At 24.9% G+C, this 19,500-nt stretch overlaps 2 protein-coding genes across 5 annotated transcripts in view; one reads left to right on the plus strand and one right to left on the minus strand.

Moving 5' to 3' along the window:
* LOC145828679 (dedicator of cytokinesis protein 9-like) overlaps positions 1–19,500 on the minus strand; it is a 74,082-nt gene that overhangs the window by 38,726 nt on the left and 15,856 nt on the right. For all 4 annotated transcript variants that reach the window (XM_082936445.1, XM_082936458.1, XM_082936451.1 and 1 more), the window contains exons 12-18: positions 18,085–18,225; positions 17,713–17,897; positions 15,962–16,041; positions 15,297–15,517; positions 14,870–15,040; positions 10,372–10,486; positions 9,178–9,317 (exon numbers count right to left, since the gene is read on the minus strand). In XM_082936445.1, the coding sequence (XP_082792571.1) occupies positions 9,178–9,317; positions 10,372–10,486; positions 14,870–15,040; positions 15,297–15,517; positions 15,962–16,041; positions 17,713–17,897; positions 18,085–18,225 (1,053 nt within the window). The remainder of the gene's footprint in view (positions 1–9,177; positions 9,318–10,371; positions 10,487–14,869; positions 15,041–15,296; positions 15,518–15,961; positions 16,042–17,712; positions 17,898–18,084; positions 18,226–19,500) is intronic.
* LOC145828710 (uncharacterized) lies at positions 1,886–4,234 on the plus strand. Its single transcript, XM_082936469.1, has one exon. It carries the CDS (start codon positions 1,930–1,932, stop codon positions 3,805–3,807), a length of 1,878 nt encoding a protein of 625 aa, XP_082792595.1. The 5' UTR covers positions 1,886–1,929; the 3' UTR covers positions 3,808–4,234.

The raw sequence follows: 19,500 nt of genomic DNA on the forward strand, positions 1-19,500 counted from the left end.
AATAAAACTAACCAAAGCGGTTAGTAAAAATCTAAGGTAAAAGTATTAAAATATTATTATTTTTAAACTAATTACAGGTTTTTTAGCAATAATTATGAGTAAAACATTTGAAGTAATTACAGATTTACTAATTTGAATAATTATAGAACTTAAAAAAAAAACTATGATAATAATTAGCTTATGATTTTAAAGAAAACAATAACATGTCAACTTACATACCTATAATTGAATAGTTTGGTTTTGGTACTGGTTTTAATTAAAAAGTTTAAACATAACTGACTCATTTTCAAAAAAAAAGTTTATTTATTAATTTCGTTTAGCTCTCTTCAGAATAACATTGCTAAAAACTATGAATATTGTAGAGTAATTTTAGTTATATATAATGAATTTGAAAAGTCTAACAAAAAATAGTTACGTCATAAAGAATAAAAGTCTGTTTAGAAAAAGTTTGAAAAATAGAATAGAGCTATACTGAACTAACTTAAAGTAATTTATAAGACAAAATTGCTAAAACAAAAACATTTAAAATAGTATAAATTTTTACCTTAAACTAAATTAAATAAAAAGCACATTAAAAATACGACAATAACAACAACGAAAAATAATACTACTAAAGACCCTATTTGTAAAAGAGATTTTTACAATTTAAAACTTTACAAATAGGGTCTTTAGTAGTATTATTTTTCGTTGTTGTTATTGTCGTATTTTTAATGTGCTTTTTATTTAATTTAGTTTAAGGTAAAAATTTATACTATTTTAAATGTTTTTGTTTTAGCAATTTTGTCTTATAAATTACTTTAAGTTAGTTCAGTATAGCTCTATTCTATTTTTCAAACTTTTTCTAAACAGACTTTTATTCTTTATGACGTAACTATTTTTTGTTAGACTTTTCAAATTCATTATATATAACTAAAATTACTCTACAATATTCATAGTTTTTAGCAATGTTATTCTGAAGAGAGCTAAACGAAATTAATAAATAAACTTTTTTTTTGAAAATGAGTCAGTTATGTTTAAACTTTTTAATACCTATAATTAAACGACATACAAGAATAGATTTCTAAGATTTTTTTTATAATACTAGGTTTCGCCAAAAGGGCTAGAGATATATAAATAAATGACATTATAGACTAAAAGTTGAAATAAAAAATAGAAAACAAAACAGAATGATATTATGTGTATATTTAAACTTAAACTTTAAAAGCTATGCTTAGTAAAATTTACTTACTTATTACTTTACTTTTTTTACTAAAATTTAATACAAATACATGCATAAGCTTATTTAGCGTGTTTTATAAAGCTTAAGATTAACTATTGCATATAATTTAGATTAGCTTTGTTTTGTTTCAATTTCTATAGTTTTTGCAAGTTTTAGCCCGTAGTGTTATATATTTTAACAAATTTATTATGCAATTTCTTCTCGTATGCAATTTTAATTATTTTTTCAGAGTTAATATAACTGATGAGCTGTTTTGGTGAAAATGAGTATTATAATAAGTTCTGAAAAACTAACTCTTCCTAAACTAATTAAGAATCAAATGTGACAGTTTTACTATATATAATTTATTCTTATTATAAAAATCTATTAAACTTTCAATTTATATTAATACTAAAAATCTATTTTTTATTCTAACGGATACTATTCAGTATTAGAAATATCAAGTGTTCTGTAAACCTTTATTAAAAAATAGATTAAAAGTAATAAAGTATAACAATTAGAGATCGATGGATTGAAAATAGTACCACTTAGAAATAATTTTATAAAACTATTATTCATAAATTATTCTAGTTTTTTTTACAACTAAAAAAATGCTGTGTCATTATTTAACTTAATAACAAGAACATAATTCTAAAATCTAAAATTAATAACTTTTTTACAGAAGTTTATTATATACTAACAATACATAAGCAATTTCTAATCAAAATAAAATGAAACTTGGTTGTTTAGCAATTTTAAGCATTATATCGACAGTTTTAGTCCTTATTGAAGCGTCAGAAATTGTAAAGACTATCGAACATGAAATAGTTTCAAATGTTGATGATGAAATTATTGAATTAAAAGACTCTGTAATCAATACCACAGGACTGAATGAGCAACAAAAAAGAGCTGCGGTCACTATAAAAGAACCAAAAACTTACATACAACTCACAAAAGAAGGAGTAGAAATAATCAATGAACCGGCACCATCGCTAATCAATACGCACACGACCTCCAATGTTGAAGTTGAATGTGAGTCAGTAATAGAGGAATGCTCTTCTACTGAAGCTTTAAGCAAATGTTCAACAGCGAATATTTGTGATACTTCTTGTAATTCAGGGATCGGTGCTATGATGAAACTTATTGGTGAAATTAAAATGGGTTCTACAGGAGCAGACGGACCTCCAGGCATAGATGGTAGACCAGGTTTACCTGGACCTCCTGGGCCTGCAGGTTACCCTGGTAACAATGGAAAACCAGGACAGCCTGGTAAGAATGGTATAGGTATATCAGGTCCTTGCGGACCAAGAGGCTACAAAGGCGAACCTGGTGTCTCTATAAAAGGGGAGCCAGGTGAGTGCTCATGTAACTTGGAGCGAAAAGAAGGTATTACCACTATTCGCGGCGAAATTGGTGCTAAAGGGGAAAGAGGTGAGCCTGGACTTCCGGGAGTAGCTGGTATATCAGTAGCAGGTAAAAAAGGAGAAACTGGTATAGATGGTCAACCAGGAAAAAAGGGTGAGCCTGGAGTTGGAGTAACCGTTACTGGACCAGAAGGTAAAAAAGGAGACAAGGGAGAATCGGTCAAAGGAAGTAAAGGTGAAAAAGGCGAAGACTGTGATGTAGCAACGTGCATTGCACCACAAGGTCCAATAGGACTAAAAGGTGAACCTGGTGAATCCGTGAAAGGGGAAGCTGGTCAAAACGGAGAAGTAGGACCTCGAGGCCCGGTTGGACCACCAGGTAAAGATGCTGTAGTTCCAGAAGGATTAATTGAATCTGGTCCACCAGGACAAAGAGGACCTCAAGGAAGAAGAGGTCCAGCTGGACCTAGAGGTCCACCTGGATTTACTACTAGAGGTCCACCCGGACCTGCAGGACCACCAGGACCGCCAGGGAAACCAGGAAGCTCAGCAGCTATCACAAACCCACCAGAAGTTCACATTGGAAACGACGGAGATAATTTCCAACCGCAGGAAGAAGGTGGAAACAAAAAAATGAAAAGCGACGAAGAAGGAAATAAAAAAGTTGGTTGTTGCTACTTGGGTTCAGTAGCTTTTATGGCGGGGCTAACTCACAGTGTTACTGGAAGTACTCAAACTTTAATATTTGATCACGTGATCACAAATGAGGCTTCTGGCTACAGAAAAACTACAGGAACTTTTATAGCACCTGCTTCAGGGGTATATGCATTCCATTTGCACGTGCAGTTTTGCAGGAGGTCACAGGACTCGACATTGCAAATTGTCAAAAACCAGCAACCAGTAGTACAGAGCGCAAATGCAGATACGACATTGGACACAATTAGTGGACATGCAAGTGCAGTATTGCAGCTAGAAATAGGTGACTCAGTGTGGGTTCGGCTTGTCAATGGAATTGTCACAGGAAGTCCCCAACCTCATCTAACAACTTTTAGCGGTCACTCAGTAAGAATTGATGAACTTCCCGATATTGACCGTGCCCTTCAAATGTCTTCATATCACCGAAAACCTTATGGATCAAGCTCTTACTCACTGTATAAACAACAGGCAAACCGATTGTCAGAGAAAGCTGCAATGCGAGCAAGAAAGAGACACACGCGAGCAACTAGATTGAGACACAAAGGTTGAACAGTACTAAAAAATCATACAAGTATAAAGTTTATTAAAAATATTTTTCTTAAAATCGTCTATAGGTCACCGTTAGATACGTTTTACAGATAACTAAATACTTACAATACCAATAAAAACTTTAAAAAGATCGATACTAGCAACGACTAAGTAAGCATTAAAGAATATCTATATGACATAAAAATTTTAGTTCCACCGTTTTTGACCGAGTTTTATTTTTTGGAATTTAAAGACTAGCAAGTTTTAAAACAATACTTTAATATTTTTAATTGCTGCCAATTAGTATCTTTTTATCAGTTTTTTGGACCATTTTTATCAAATTGTTATGTTGCTGATAACATTTTTATGTTGTGTCTTATTTTTGCCTGCTAGTTGTTTTAAGTAACTATTTTTTGTTTAAACAGTGAAAATAAAATATTCTAACTAACTTTTATGATAAATAGTTTATAAAAATGCTTGTAATAAAACCAGTACTACATAAATAAAGTGTTTTAGAAAAAGCAACAAAATTTTTAAATAATTAATAGTTTTTCTACTTAAGTTCTTAAATACACAAATTATATACCATATAAATACTTAATTAATACAGAAAAAACTGTAATTACTTTTTATCATGTTGCATTAAAAATACAAAAGTTTCATGGATTTTTATAAATATACTGAAATTTTTTTACTAATATTTACATAATACAAGAGTTTCACCAAAAACTCTTAAAAAATTTTAGACCAAAAAATTCAAACAATTTTTTTTTCATTTAGTTCAATTTTAGTTGCTTTATTATAAAAATATGAAATAACATTGTACATTTCCATGTAATCTTTCAAACTGAGATTTTACCTACCTAAGCAAACTTGCTTAAATCGATATGTTCATACAATTGTTTGTAAAACTAGTCAAAATTTATTTCTTTTCCATGGTTACTTCGTAAAGAAAATAAATTTAGTAAAATTGTTCAAAAGAATATCGATTGTTATTACTTCAAGAAAATGTTTGATTTAAATTTACCAAGTCATTAAGTATGTTCAAAATGATGTTTTGCCATATTAACCAAATTGATTTTGAAACAAACTTAAGATTAATATATACCATGTGTCAAAATGTTTTCCTACCTTACAGAGTTTGATAAGTGAAATAAAATAAAATTCTATAAGATATAGCTATTAAATGTTAGGTCCAGTCAAAGACTGCTGAAACAGTTGAAAAATTAAAAAGTTCTTTTTTATATAAACAGTATCAAACATGGAATATATATCTTTTATGGCCTGACAAAACCGAAAAATAAACATTGAATTTGTGCAGTTAATGTACAAAAATTGGTTAGTAATATATTAACTATAAGTTTAAAAGGTTAAATTTTAAGGGACAAACTATTCTATACAACAATTTAACTCTTTCTAATAGTTTTCAAATACAACATTACGAAAATAAGTATAATAAGTATTAACTAAGTTATACTTAAAGAAAAAATAAATATAAACTACAAATACATAAAAATTACTATGACTTATAACAATCGTGCTTTAAACAAATAAAAATCGATAAAACATTATTTCTTGTTTGTAGATGAATTTACAACACCAAAACAACAACAACAACAACAAAAAAACATTTAAAATAAAATTATAATTAAATGTTCAAAATCATGTACTGTAGAGTTTAAACATATTTCTTATTAATATAACGTTTTTAAAAACTTATTTAGTTACCTACTTTGGTTATTAAAGACAAAGACAAGTATAACATTTTGTACATATAACTTATTTATTTTTTGAATTGAAGAACAACAAATAAAGACTAGATCAACAAAAAAAATATTTAATAACACTATTTGCGATTTTTTACTTATAACAAATAAAATTATTGTGCAAAAACTGTCAATGAGAATAAAACTTGTTCTTATTTATTAAACCGTTGAAAGTATGAAATAATTCACAAGTGCATTGTTAGTAAAAAACGCATGTAAATAATAAAACATTGAGATAATTTTGCATGCTAAAGTCTAAATATGAAATTTAAACACGCTCTTTAGTAAGGAATACTCTACATGAAAAAAATTTATAATTTAATGCAACACTATCATTAACCACTGAAACATATAAATTCATACAAACTAGTGTGAACAAAGCTCGGAAAAAAAACCTATATAACCATTTATAACTGGCTATATTCCGTAAAATTTTGATACTTGATCAATTGCCCTAGGTGAAAATGCTAAATTCATGTTGAATTTAAAACTCTTTATGTTTATGAACGTAAATTTTTTTTGTTAATTTAAGACTTTAACTTAAACTTGATTTAAATAACAAAAATTTTGCCTAGTAACACATAATTAAGAATTAGAATTTTAATGTTATGAATTAAAAAAGTATTTGTTAAACACAGAATAAATTTTATGTACAATAAATTTCTACAATAAATTTTGCTTATTCTAAGAAGTTAGACTTTTGTAAATTTATCGTATTAAAAAGGTATGATTGTAAACACATATTTTATTGCTGAGATTTTTTGTAAACTACAAATATCAAAAAACATATTTGTGAAAAGAATAATTTTTCATCAATAATTCATCATCTTTAAAGTATAACATATGCTGATAACGTCTTAATATTAAAAAATATATATAGTTCTTGTAAAAGTTTGACTATCAATAATTTAAAAAAAAAACAAAGTAAGTTTATATTTTTTGTTGCAAGGTGTAAAGCTTTTTTAATTTAAATATCATTGTTGTAAGAAGATTACTCAAATCAGAAACTAAGAAAAATGATACAAAATAAAATCAGAAATATCATCAATTTTTTTTAACAGAAAAAATTTAACAAAATTTTTTGTCCTTCAGTAAGTAAAATGTATTTAAAAAGCAAATCCAGTTTTGAAGTTACGCATGATATATTTCGTAAGCTTCAAAGCAATCATTTACTTTTTTTAGCCTGAAAGGATCAAACGAAACCTAACATATGTATACACAGTCTAAAGATTAATAAATAATAAAAGTAAGAGAAGATAAATTATGTTCACAATTTAGTTTATATTTTATATCATAACAGTACACTTTATAATGGTTATAATAACAGATTCTTTTAAACAAAGGCTTTAAAACTCATAGTCAGGAAACAAATTTATGATGGAAGTTATAGAAATAGCAAGTTTAAGTTTTGTAAACTAGTTGCAGCTTTGTTAAATAAAAAGTTGGCAGTTAAACTTAAAATGCCGCAAATGTTAAAAAACAGTTGTTATTAGCATGTATAACGTTACTGTACTTATTAAAAAACAATAACATTTTTGTTGTTTTGTATTAGTGCAAAACAAGATTAAATGTTAAAGTTTATGTTGTATTATGCATCAGACAAAAATATAAATTGCTATAGTTACAAGGAAATATAAGTTAAATAAACACTACAGCAAACAGTTTTAATTGTGTCTAGTTTGTTCTAGACATGTAAATTGTTTACACTGTACTTGCTTAATGAGATGCGCAACTTTAATTTTTTTTTTTGTAACAAATCTCAACGAAGCAAAAACAAATCACCCGTGAATAACGAGAATAAAACTCAAAAATCTCAAAATAAAAGTAATAAGTTAATTAATGGATATAGAAACCTGAACTTTGTTATAACTTGTAAGCTTAAACCGATTTGACTCATTAACTAGTAAATAAGAACTAAAGAAAATAAGTTAATCCGCAGGAAATAATCATTTCAAAGATTACAATATAGAACAAAACAACCATTTATCTTAACTTTTTAATATTTTTACTACGAATTGATCAGTTAAAGAAAATTACTTCTGCATATGGTAAATTTTTGTACAGAACTTTTTTTCTACAAAAAAATAAATAATAACAGTTTTCATCTTTTAGAGAAACTCCATTTTATTTAAACTACTTTCGTTAATGAAAAGATATTATTTACTACCTGTAGCGTTTTGTTTTTAAAAGCGTGTTGAACTGATTTTTCAGCCAAAGCTACGAACAAAAAAAACGGTTTCCTGTACAAAATGTTTCACTTAACATTAAAGTAGCTAACAATAAATAATTTACATCACACAAAGGCAAAACTTTCTTAAATAATTCATTTGCAATCTGTACTATTTTTGAAAAAGATTCAAAATTTCGACTTATTAAAATGCTAAACAAAAAGCTTCTCAAATGTTTTAAAAAGTTACTTTTCTGCCGAAAATAAATTAAGAAGTTATTTTTTAAATAATAAACTTTGTCAAATTAAGTTTCGATGTTTTGATAACATACATAACATTTGACACTAACACAAACATTACCATTAAATCTTATATTTAAGAAATAATTTCCATCTAAAAAAAATGACTATTTCATTAAAAAATCAAAAATATTGTTAAAATAAATTTTAATATTTTTTTAGTTCACCATGCATTGCATACTTATTGATTAAGCCTTGAAACATTTTTTTTTTAGGAATCAGTATGTAAATAATAAACGGCAAGGTAAATATATTAACCATAGTGACAAAAAAGGTTATTTGGGTAAATAACAATAAAAAAATTAAATGATGTGCAACCACAGTAACTACACTTAAAATTGGCTGCTATCGTTTGTAAGAAAACTTATAAGTTCAAAAATTAATAAAACTTTTTGTCATTACATTTAAGGTTAAAAATAGTAACATAAGATTTTTTATGACTGAGTATATATAAGACTCTATGATACAACAAAATGTAAATTTAAAGTTCATTAAGTTATCCATAGAATTTAGCTGAATATGTTTGAAATTCAAATAAAAACTTTCTGTAACTTTAATATGTTTCATGGCAATTCAAATTCTTAAAAAAATGTTTAAAGGGCAACAACTCAAAAAGTACTACATATTTGAATAAAATAAAAAAGGGGTTGTAGATCTTATTAGTAACATGATAATAGTAATAAAATTAAATCATAAATATTTATAAATTAAGGAAGAATTTTAGAGTTACTAAAAACTACTGTACTTTAAAACTTATTTAGCTACATCTCAAAAAATAGTTAAAATTTTGCAAAATATAAAAAAAGTTCTTAAGTATAGATTTGACCTACGGACGCATCTTTTTATATTTTAAATAACTGTTCAATTTCTTAATTTGATAATTGTTGAGTTATCTTTCCCATTAACAACCCAGTTGAAGTGTGTTGATTCGTTGACACACAGAAACATATGTTGGTAGAATAAAGGAAGATTACTGTATAATTTGTTTTTATTTATATTTTAAATATATATCAATTTTTGAGTTGCGGCTCTTAAAATTTTCTTTAAGAATTTTACTATCGGAATTTGAATAGTCTTGCACCAACTTTAGTAGATATAAAACATTAGAATTAAAAAATTTTTTTTTATTGAAATTTTTTTGAAAATAGGTATAACAACCTTGCCGCTGCCGCTTTGTATAAATTGTTGCTCGTCCAAAGTTAAATACTTGATAGGTAAATTCACAGACACTTTTAACTTTTTAGTACCTTCGATCATATGTCCTTCTTTTGTAAGCAAAGGCATCCAGGCATATCCAACTATTTATCATGAATTTTAGAAAAATCAAAAACAAAATTGTCAACAATTTTGAGCAGCAAAATATTCGTAATCTTAAATTTTCTATTATAGTTTATATTATAGTTTAATAATAAATAAGTTTTGAAACCTTGTTCATAAAAGTAAATTTAATCAACAAACCATGCTTAATAAGTATATGTTTAAATGTTTTATTCAAACGCATTTGAACAATGAGCTTTTTATAAGATATGTAAGTCTTTTATGATAATCTAACTATCACTAAAAACAAAAACAAATAAATAGAATAAGCAACAAACTTAAATAAATACGTCTACTTATCTTGTTTTAAGTGCAGCAGTTTACTTTTCAGCTTAGTTTTTTTAAAGAACGACATTGTAAACAAGTATTATAATAGTAAAGTATATTAAAAAAGTTAAAGACGTAAACTTTCAACAAATACTTTTTAAACGAAAAAATTGTTAAGTAGAAGAACTAATTGCTAGCTATAAAGTTAAATTGTTTATAATTTCCTAAAATAACTTTTTCAACCCGAGTTTTAAAGTAAATATTCAAACTTATACGAATTAATTAAATTTCTTGAAGAAAAAAACTAAAAACATAGCAAGTTGGTAACTATAAATTTTTATCGTTTTCAATTTAAAATAAAAATTTATGGTTTGAAATATTTTATTTCCCTCTTTCTAAGTCCAGTTAAAACTTATTTCTACACATTCTTGATCATTTTCTACTAACTTTATTCAACAAAATCTTGCTTTTACAATGTTTTTCGAGAAAACCAATTTAAAATCATAATAAAAATATTTAAGCTAGGTAGTATATCAAAAAAAAAACAGTAGTTCAGTCAAAAAATAAGTTAATTTAGTTGCTTATGAAAAAAATATTCTAAGTATTACATTGAATTTTATAAGTTACACTCAGTAATTTCATCAGTTAAACTAGTCAATACTTATAAATTAACATAAAGTTTTAGTTTAGTATACTCTTAAAATGAGTCAAGGTTTAAAATATGTGTAGTTATGATGGAATACTTATAGTAAATTAATTTAAATATACCTTCAAGAGCAGTTGACATGTCTTTTTTTTTTGGATTATGATCAACCATGATATGAAAAAACTTAAACAAGAGATGATGACCATGATGTATTTGTGCTGGAAGTTCCAATTTCCACTAAGGTAAAATTGTGTTTCAAAAATATTTTTATACTCAAAGTTGCTATGAAATTCATTCTAGTAAAACTATATTAGGATGAAAGAACACTGTTTAAAAGTATATTCAATAACCAATTAACTATTTATATTCTGTTTTACGAACATATTTATTGCAAAGTTTTTTTTTTGTGCTTAAATAGAAAATAATGAACATTAAAAATCGTAATAAATGTTATCAGGACCAATTACATAAACTACACAAGTTAATTTTATATTTAAAATTATGACTAGACTAAATTGTTAGCTTTCAAAAAAAAAATTGAACAACTACAAAACAACGGTAAAAGGTTTATTATTTTCTTATTTATTAAAGAAACCAATGTTTTTTGTGATAAAAAATTACCTAAATTAAATACTTTTGTAATAAATATTACAAATATAACAACAAAAATTGGATTGTTTATCTTAACTTTTTAGCTTTTACGAACAAAAATATTAATATATTAATTTAAATATTTATTGATTAGATTAGTATAAAAATTTTCCATAAATACTTTCAATACAAAACGCATTTTTAATCTAAAGTAAAACTTTTTAAACAATTACAAAAATTATATTTAAGCTTATAAAATAATTTCAAATCATATTTTGATAGAATACAACAAATATTATTTTATTTTATACGTTACAATTCGAAAGTATTTAAAAACTAATATGTTTCAATCAAAAAAACAACTAAAAAAAATATTTAATATTTTTAGATATCAAGAAACTACTTTTTGCATTAAAAAAGCCGACTGAAATTTTAAAAATCGTATGGATAAGATATGTATGTACTTTAAACTACTAGATATATACATACCTAATAATAGATACATTCAAAAGTTACTGAAAAATAGTTATTATGTTTTTTTATATAGGTAAATTTACGTTTTTGAATAATTTTATTTTAAACTAAGTTTTATAAATATGTTTTTTTTAATAAATGACATTGTTAAATCATATTAATTGTTTTTTAAAGATTGAATAAACTACTTGATTTTTACCTATACTAGAGACTTATTCATTATTTGTCGTTGTTTTTTTTTTAACTATTCAAAAAAAAAGATAATATTCATATTTATATAACGCTATAAAAAAAAAATCTTATGTAAAGTAGAAGCTTTTTTAGCTTTAACAACAACTAAATTCATAAAAAACTACAGCTTAGAGGTTGAAATTTGAGCTTTTAAACATTAGAATTGCAACATATACCGGTTTTTAATTATAAGTTAAAACGATAAGTAAACTCAATGTGTATAAAGAATTACTTCTTCTAAATATTTACTTATAGTTTGTTAATTACAAATTAGATTTTATAAACTAAACTGTTTTGTTCAGAAAACAAGTATTTAGTTAGTTTTTTTTATTGTGTGAACTGAAAGGAATTCTTCAAGTAATTTGTTACTATTTTTGAAATTACGTCACAATTGTGACGTCAATTATCAAATAAAGGAAAACTTTATACAAAAGAGAATGCTTATCATTTTACCCTTTATTTGAGCTAGTTTATTTCGTTACCATTGAAAGTATTGATAAATTCATGACGTAGATAACTGTATTATAAACTGTATAGTGTTTTTGTATTTTAAATTTAAAATTGTTTACATATAATGCGTCGATTGAATTCTACTAAAATATATAGGTTTCAACTTAATAGCATAATTATAACCAAAATTTCAAAAGCTAAACTTATTTGTCTTAATACCAAGATACTTATTATTTGGATTTTAAATTGTATTTGAGTAAAAATAATACACTGTTAATAGTGTTATTTATACAGCTTGTCAACATAAAAATAATAATTAACAACATTTTAATATTTTATTTTTGATAAATAAGGAAAAGTTTGCAGTGTCTAAAAATAAAAATAAAATTAAATAACATTTATTATCTAGATATAAATAAAAATGATATAACATTAAACTAATTACCATACATAAATACTTGTTTTAAGTGTTTAGTACGTAAAAGTATAATTTTACTTACAACGTTTCTCTGTTCATTAAAACATAAAGAATCTTTAAACAATGGAACATACTATAGAAAAAAAATATGCAGGAAAAATAATTAGAATATGTATTTATACACTAAGTACTCCATCTAGATATGTATACAGATATATTAATATAGTAATATATTTAGTTTTTACTAAGGTAAGACAGCATAAAAAATTGGTTAAAAAACTATTTAAAAAACTGTCTCAGTTATTTAGTCAAAAACACTAAGCAAGATATATTTTGTTTATTCAAAAAGTTTTCAATTCTACTTATTCAATTAGAATGACAGCATATAGTATTTATTAACTTCTTTTTTTTAACAAAATTGTTATATATTTTTTAAGTGTAAACTAGTTTTGTAATTTAAATTTTTTTTATTTTGCTAAGTTAAAAAATAAGTCTTACAACATCATCAAAAATTACTTGGAAAAAATATAAAACATAACACTTTACTTATACAACAATTGACCAATTGCAATAAGTTAAGGGCTACATAATTAATCAATTTAACCAATCATAAGATAAAATAGTTTTCCGAAACAATATTTTCAAACACTATAATTAAATAATTAGAATCAATAGCTTTAAAAAAGTAAACTTTTATGTAGACTAGAACTTTTTTTCTCAAAAATGTTAAGTTTAAATTATCTATTTAAATAGTTTCTTAGGTTAATATTACCACTAAATTTTAAGACTGACGTGATATAAGAGCAAGTCAGTAAATTCAGCTTTTTGTAATTAAGTTCAAAATATATTTACGATAACAAAATTATTTTATAGTTCTATATTATTTGACAAGAAATTGTAAACTTTTGGGATATTAATCTAACTTGTATTTATACAAGTGTTCGATTTTTTTTTTGTATCAAAAGAAAAAACTTAAACCAAATATGCAACTATGAAGTAGTACAAAAACCCTTTTAAAAATATACAAAAAAAAAATTCTAGTGCTTTCTATCACTATTCACGTCAAACTAACTATTTACTTGTTAATTTCAGGTGGCAAAGAAATTCAACTTAAAATTACTTTTAGTATTTACTTCAATTAAATTTATTTTTAGTAATTCAATTAAAACAGCTGTTTTTAATTTCAATATATAATATGTTATTAAAATAACTACAAAACTTGATACTAACACTTATGTTGATTAGGCTGCTATTAATGAGAGAACTTTCATCATTTTAATTTAAGAATTTTTAAAACTATTCAAACATTTTAGAATTTTTTACACAAACACTACTTATGGCTATGATGGTGGATTAAAACAAATAAAAAAAATTCATATACAATCTCTTTATTTAAAACTTGTTAAACATTTTTAGGCTTTAGCATATCAAACTATAAATTGTAACTTTATTTTTACAGAACATATGAAACCAGCTTATATTAATAAATTAAAGTTCTTGAAACAAATTGAAGATGCTCCCTTGAAACTCGTCAAGTTTATTTCAATCTAAGACTATTTACTAAGCTTTTCTTTATTTCTTAGATTTATGCTACATACAACAGCTTTATACAATGAATACAGTAAGTTTTTTGATAGAAAGTTATATGTATATAACTGTATAAAAAACAGCTCTTTTTAAGTATGTTCGTTTTAGCAAACAGCCGTCCTTGGCTGTTTAAAAAATATAAAGTATATCTGATTCATGTGTTACTTTTACGGTAAAAACAAAATACGTAAAGTAATTTACAATTCAAAAATATTGGAACTAAAAGTAACTTATTCTAATTTATCAAAATTTACAAGTTGAATCTAACTTTAGACCATAACTTAGAATTGGTGCTAAATAAGTTTAACTGAAGGAAATCTATCATTTTAGAAGTTAAATGATTTTTTTGTTTAAATATTTTATTCCAGATTAACAAAAATAAGAAAATTAGGGCAGTTTTCACCTTATAGAACTTCAAATTTTACAATTTTATAATCACTTAACACAAGCTTGTTTTTTTTTTGATTATTCTCTGTAGTAGACAGTATTAATTTATCTTTACTGACATAATGCGGTCATTTTATTTTGAAACTACCATTTGCTGAATAGGCAAATATTTTTAGAGTCTGCTTTTTGAACTTTTAAGTTCCTTAAAAAAACTGAAAAGAATGTAAACTATTAAGGCAATATAATTAAATTAATCACCGTTAAATATGTTAAAACTGCTTACTATTTAAAATTCATATAAAAAACTAAGCAAAAAGATGAAAAGAATAAGTTTCTGAAACTCATTTAAAAACTTTATTGATAGTTAGAAAAATAAAAAATAAAAACTTAGCAAGTTCGATAGTTTTTTTACATAACAAAAAATTTTTTTTTAATTTAAAATTTTTAAACATTGTTTTCTAACATTTCAAAAAACAACCAACTTCTTCGTAAAACTCAGGACGGTCGTTATGATAAAGAACTGAAGTAGACACCTTATTAGTAAAAGGACCATTTCCTGGTGGTCCCGGTCTTTTATAAAAAGAAGAAAGTCCTGGTTTGTTTGGAGTAGTATCAGTGTTGCGAAACTCACAAACTATAAGTAAATTGCGGGCCTATATAAAAATCAAAACAATAATGGTAATATATTTAATAATAAAACATAATACTTTAAAGTTTATATATATATAATAAACTTAACTTAAAAAAAATGTATACATTACAATTTACACAGTATACACAATCAATCTTATATAAAGACTGATCTTATATGAGAAACTAACTTTTTTTTTTGATTATGTTCAAAAAAATTATTTAAAATTTTAATTTTTTTTTTTTAATAATTTATTAATATAAAAACAGTGTCCAAACTTTGGAAAACAGTTTAGCAGCTTGTTCATAAAGCAAAAGTTTAGGATAAATGTAAAGGTGGTTGACATATTCATCACATGTTATCTGCATTAAAGCTTCTTTTTTTAAAGGAAACTCATCAACTTCAAAAGATGGGGCTGGTGATTGTAAAATAACCTCACTTTTTTGTTTCTGCTTATGATGAAATGGTTTCACTGGCACTAATGATGATGTCAAAATATCTGTTATTGTTTTTAGTAGCATGGTTTTTCTGAATTTAACTTTTAAATATATTTTAAATATAGTTTTTAAAAATTAATCTAACATTAGCTTAGAAAAATATTTAAATGATAGTTTATAGTACTTTTTTTTAATTTCTGAGCATATTTTCAGCTAAATTAAACTTCAGATATTTAGTTTATATCAAAAATATTTCACTAATCTGACTTTTCTCAAGATCTAAGTGATCTTTCTATATTAAGAAAAGTTTTAAAAAAATTTCAACTTGAAGCCCTAACATAAAAAACCAAACATAATCTTAGTAGAGAATTAAATCTTGTAATTTCTGCTAATAAAAAAAGCTGAGACCTTCTCTATGGCCGTAATATACCAAATTAATTATCAAACCAATAAAATAATAGAACCAACTATTCTCATAAAAAATAAAGTTTTAAAAAAATGCATACTTGGTAAATCTGTAGGAACAACATCGATTGAAACTTCAAAATTACAGTCTAAGTATTCCAGCTTGTTGCTTTTATCCAACCTTAAGATTAAATGTTTTTTGTGATCTGATTATATAGAACTTTGATTTTAAGCCACAATACTTTTAATATTATTTTACTAAATTAATTTAAAATATAAAGGCACATTAACCTGCTTAACTTTTTTTATTAAAATCAGGTCATAAGGTGCTAAGATATACGGTAGGTGAGAACATAATTAAACTACATCAATTATCAATAATTTAAAACTTTTTAACAACTATTTATTTCGGAATTTGTAACATTTAGAGTAGGAAAAAAATGTTTAAGAACAAAAAAGATGTTTCGTAATTCTAATGTAAAAATTTTCAACACAAGTTAGGACTGCATGACAAGTTAACAAGTTATTCTTGGAATTAAGTTAATTTACTTAGGAATTCTAACTGTATGATGTAGCGTAACACTGTCCGCTAGCCGTTGCTACTGAGCATAGTAAGCAAACTTATTTAAGCGATAAGCAGCAACAAAACGCTATTTTATTTTTAGATGTGTTCGTGTAATGTTTCTAAACAAAATATTGTAGACTTTAGTAGTATTTAAATAAGCACTAAGGGTACATTTTCATTTATTATATTTTTTTATTTTTTTTTTTTATTTAATACATTCATTTTAGGGTTAATAAAAATTCTAGTAATTGTATTTTGCGTTAAAAACATTGAATTAGTTGAAATTTTAAACAATTATTATTAAATATTTTATAAAATTATCGAAAAACTTGATATTTAGTATTTATATCTAATATATATTAGGGTATATCATATTTATTTACATTAATATAGTTATACTCTAATTAGTCTTTTAGAAAACATGTAGTTAAATCTATTTCGACCCCTATAGAAAACAGCTTAGTTCTCGAACGGGATTACTGATTTTAAATAGTCTCGTCTTTTATCTAAATACTTAGTAGAGTTAACAAATTTATGAAACTGCTTAGTATTATTTTTGTATTTAATTTATTGCAGCATTTAAACTGCTAAAAATTGACATTTTCAAATATTTAGTAAACTAAAGTCTATTAAAACCAAATGCTTATTAAGTGATTTAACAATTTACTAATCTGATGAAAAACGCATTCTCAAGTTTTTAAGAAATTAAGAAAAATAAAAGCATTTGAACTTACGAAAATTGATACTTTGACAATTTAAAAAAAATTATTTGGCCTGATTTAGCCTGACTTGTATGAAACCTGTAATTATTCTTAATGTTATCATCATATTTGATTTGGTGTGTTTAATTTTTATATACAACAAATTAACTATTCTAAAAATTTTACTCAAATACTAAGAAAATTGTTGTAAGTTTTTAACAACTGGATAGTTTAAATTTAACCCAAAAAGTAGAAAACGCGTAAATTTGAATTTTTTTTTGATCCTAAGTTAGATAGATAAGTTATCCAAAGACTACTCAAGACATTATTTATAAAAACAGCTGTCTTTAAAAAACATATAAACCTTAGTAAGTTAACAAAAACATACTTAGCTATAAAACTTAAAGTATAAGATTTAAAGATAAGAACTGTTTAAAAAACTCAAAGTACTAAAAAAACCATAATAATGTTATAAAATTATATTTAAACAAGATATTTATTTTGATAAATTTATGAAATATGTAGAGGAGTTATTCTAGTCAATTATATAGAATAAGAGTCATCACAGCTACAAAAAACAACAAACTTTTTAAAGCTAGCAAGGTAGTTGAGCATGTGTTCATCTGACAACTTTGCACCCTCTTGCTTGTAAACATATGGAAAGTGCGGTTCCTGTTTGCCTTCGTTGAATGCTAAAGGACGTGCAGACCAAGCAAAGGGCATTCTGTAGTAACCAAGTCGCTGACACACCGGCTTGACTTGTTTTAATGTCTTAAACGAGGCATATACATTAAATTTTTTTAATACAAAAATAAGGCTAAAAATATAAAGGCTTGTTTCTATTGATCACATATGTATAAAATATATAATTTTCCCTAACTCAAATAGTAAGCACAAAAAAATAAGTAGTTATTAACAGACTATTTAAATTTTATTTGTTAAATATAAAACGGGTTACTTTTAGGGCAAGTTTAGAATTGTCTTGTTCACCCCTTGTCATGTAAGGTGTTGAATAATTTTTTATTAATCCTTGCAGGACTTTTTCAATTCTAGCCACCAAGTATATTTCATTGCTTGTGTTTGTTATTGTAAATATTCCCTGAAAAAGATTACACTTTTACATGCAAAACTTTAATACTATTTTTGCATCAAAAAAAACTTAAAAAAAAACAACGGCGAAAGTCAAAACCTGGACTTTTATGTGCCATGAGACAAGCTCAAGTTAGCATAAAGCTTTAATCATAGCACTTAAATCATCAGACCACAAGCCTACGGTAGACTGAGACCAAGGTGTTGTCATTAAAACTCGTCGATCAGTCTAAACCGAAGAAGCTAGCAGTCGTTAATCTAGAAACGGTTTATGATGTTTTACCATGAAAATTTAAAATTAAATGTTTTCAAAAAGTAAATGAAATATATTTAGGTCATAGACGTTATTAGCTTAAAGTATTTAACCTATTGTTATTTTAACTTTTCGATCGTAGACAAAAAATTAAAAGTTGATTCATTAATATTTTACAAAAAAAAATCAACAATCCTTTATAAAACAAATCAGATATTTTTATATATCTTCTCTTCTATTTTAAAATGAATGAAAACTGATTTAATACTGTAACTGATTGTATCAATCAATTTTTTTAATGAAAAACACTAAAACTTATTCAAAATTCAATAGCAAAGATAATAATTTTTAGTTGTTACCATAGTTGCAACTATTTGAAGCAACAAAAAAACGAACTAAATCACTATATACTATCGTGAGTAAATACTACTCCAAATCATCAAAATCTGAGTTAACGAATTAAAAAAAAATCAGAGTTTGTAGCGTAATTTACTTTTACCAAAGGCTCACTAAACTACATAGTTTTGTGTAGTCATAATTTCGAACTTAAGTGTATGTGAATACAGCTGCAAAACATTTAGAAAATTAACTTTAATAAACTATAACAAATTAATCAAACTCAAACAGTTGAACTTTTTTTAATGTAATTTCAAGTCGTGATAATTGTTTGTCAACATTAAATAACAGCTATTTTTAAACACATGTTTTTCATAAGTTTACGTAAAACTTCTTTGTTTAACTAGACTTAAACATTGTGTTATAAAATTCAAGGCTAAGCTTTTAACAACTTGAAGAATAACTTCTTTTTTAAACTTGTTTAACTTATTTGTAAAACATGAACAATCTGTTAAGATAATGAAATAAGATTCAATAAGCGACACAATTCTTTATCCCCTTAGCTCACTTTAAGTAAAATAAATTCTTTAGTAGCATGGAATTGACAAAATAATAAATGTTCTAGCACAGAATTAAACACAACTTGAAAAATTTTTAATAAAAAATCTTATTTAAAAAGTACATATGTATTTCCTA

Source organism: Thalia democratica, chromosome 1, assembly GCF_965202585.1.
Source record: "Thalia democratica chromosome 1, ktThaDemo2.hap1.1, whole genome shotgun sequence".
Taxonomy (NCBI): domain Eukaryota; kingdom Metazoa; phylum Chordata; class Thaliacea; order Salpida; family Salpidae; genus Thalia; species Thalia democratica.

Excerpts from the sequence above, each read along its gene's own strand:
- LOC145828710 (XM_082936469.1), top strand. The coding sequence starts at position 1,930 with ATGAAACTTGGTTGTTTAGCAATTTTAAGCATTATATCGACAGTTTTA.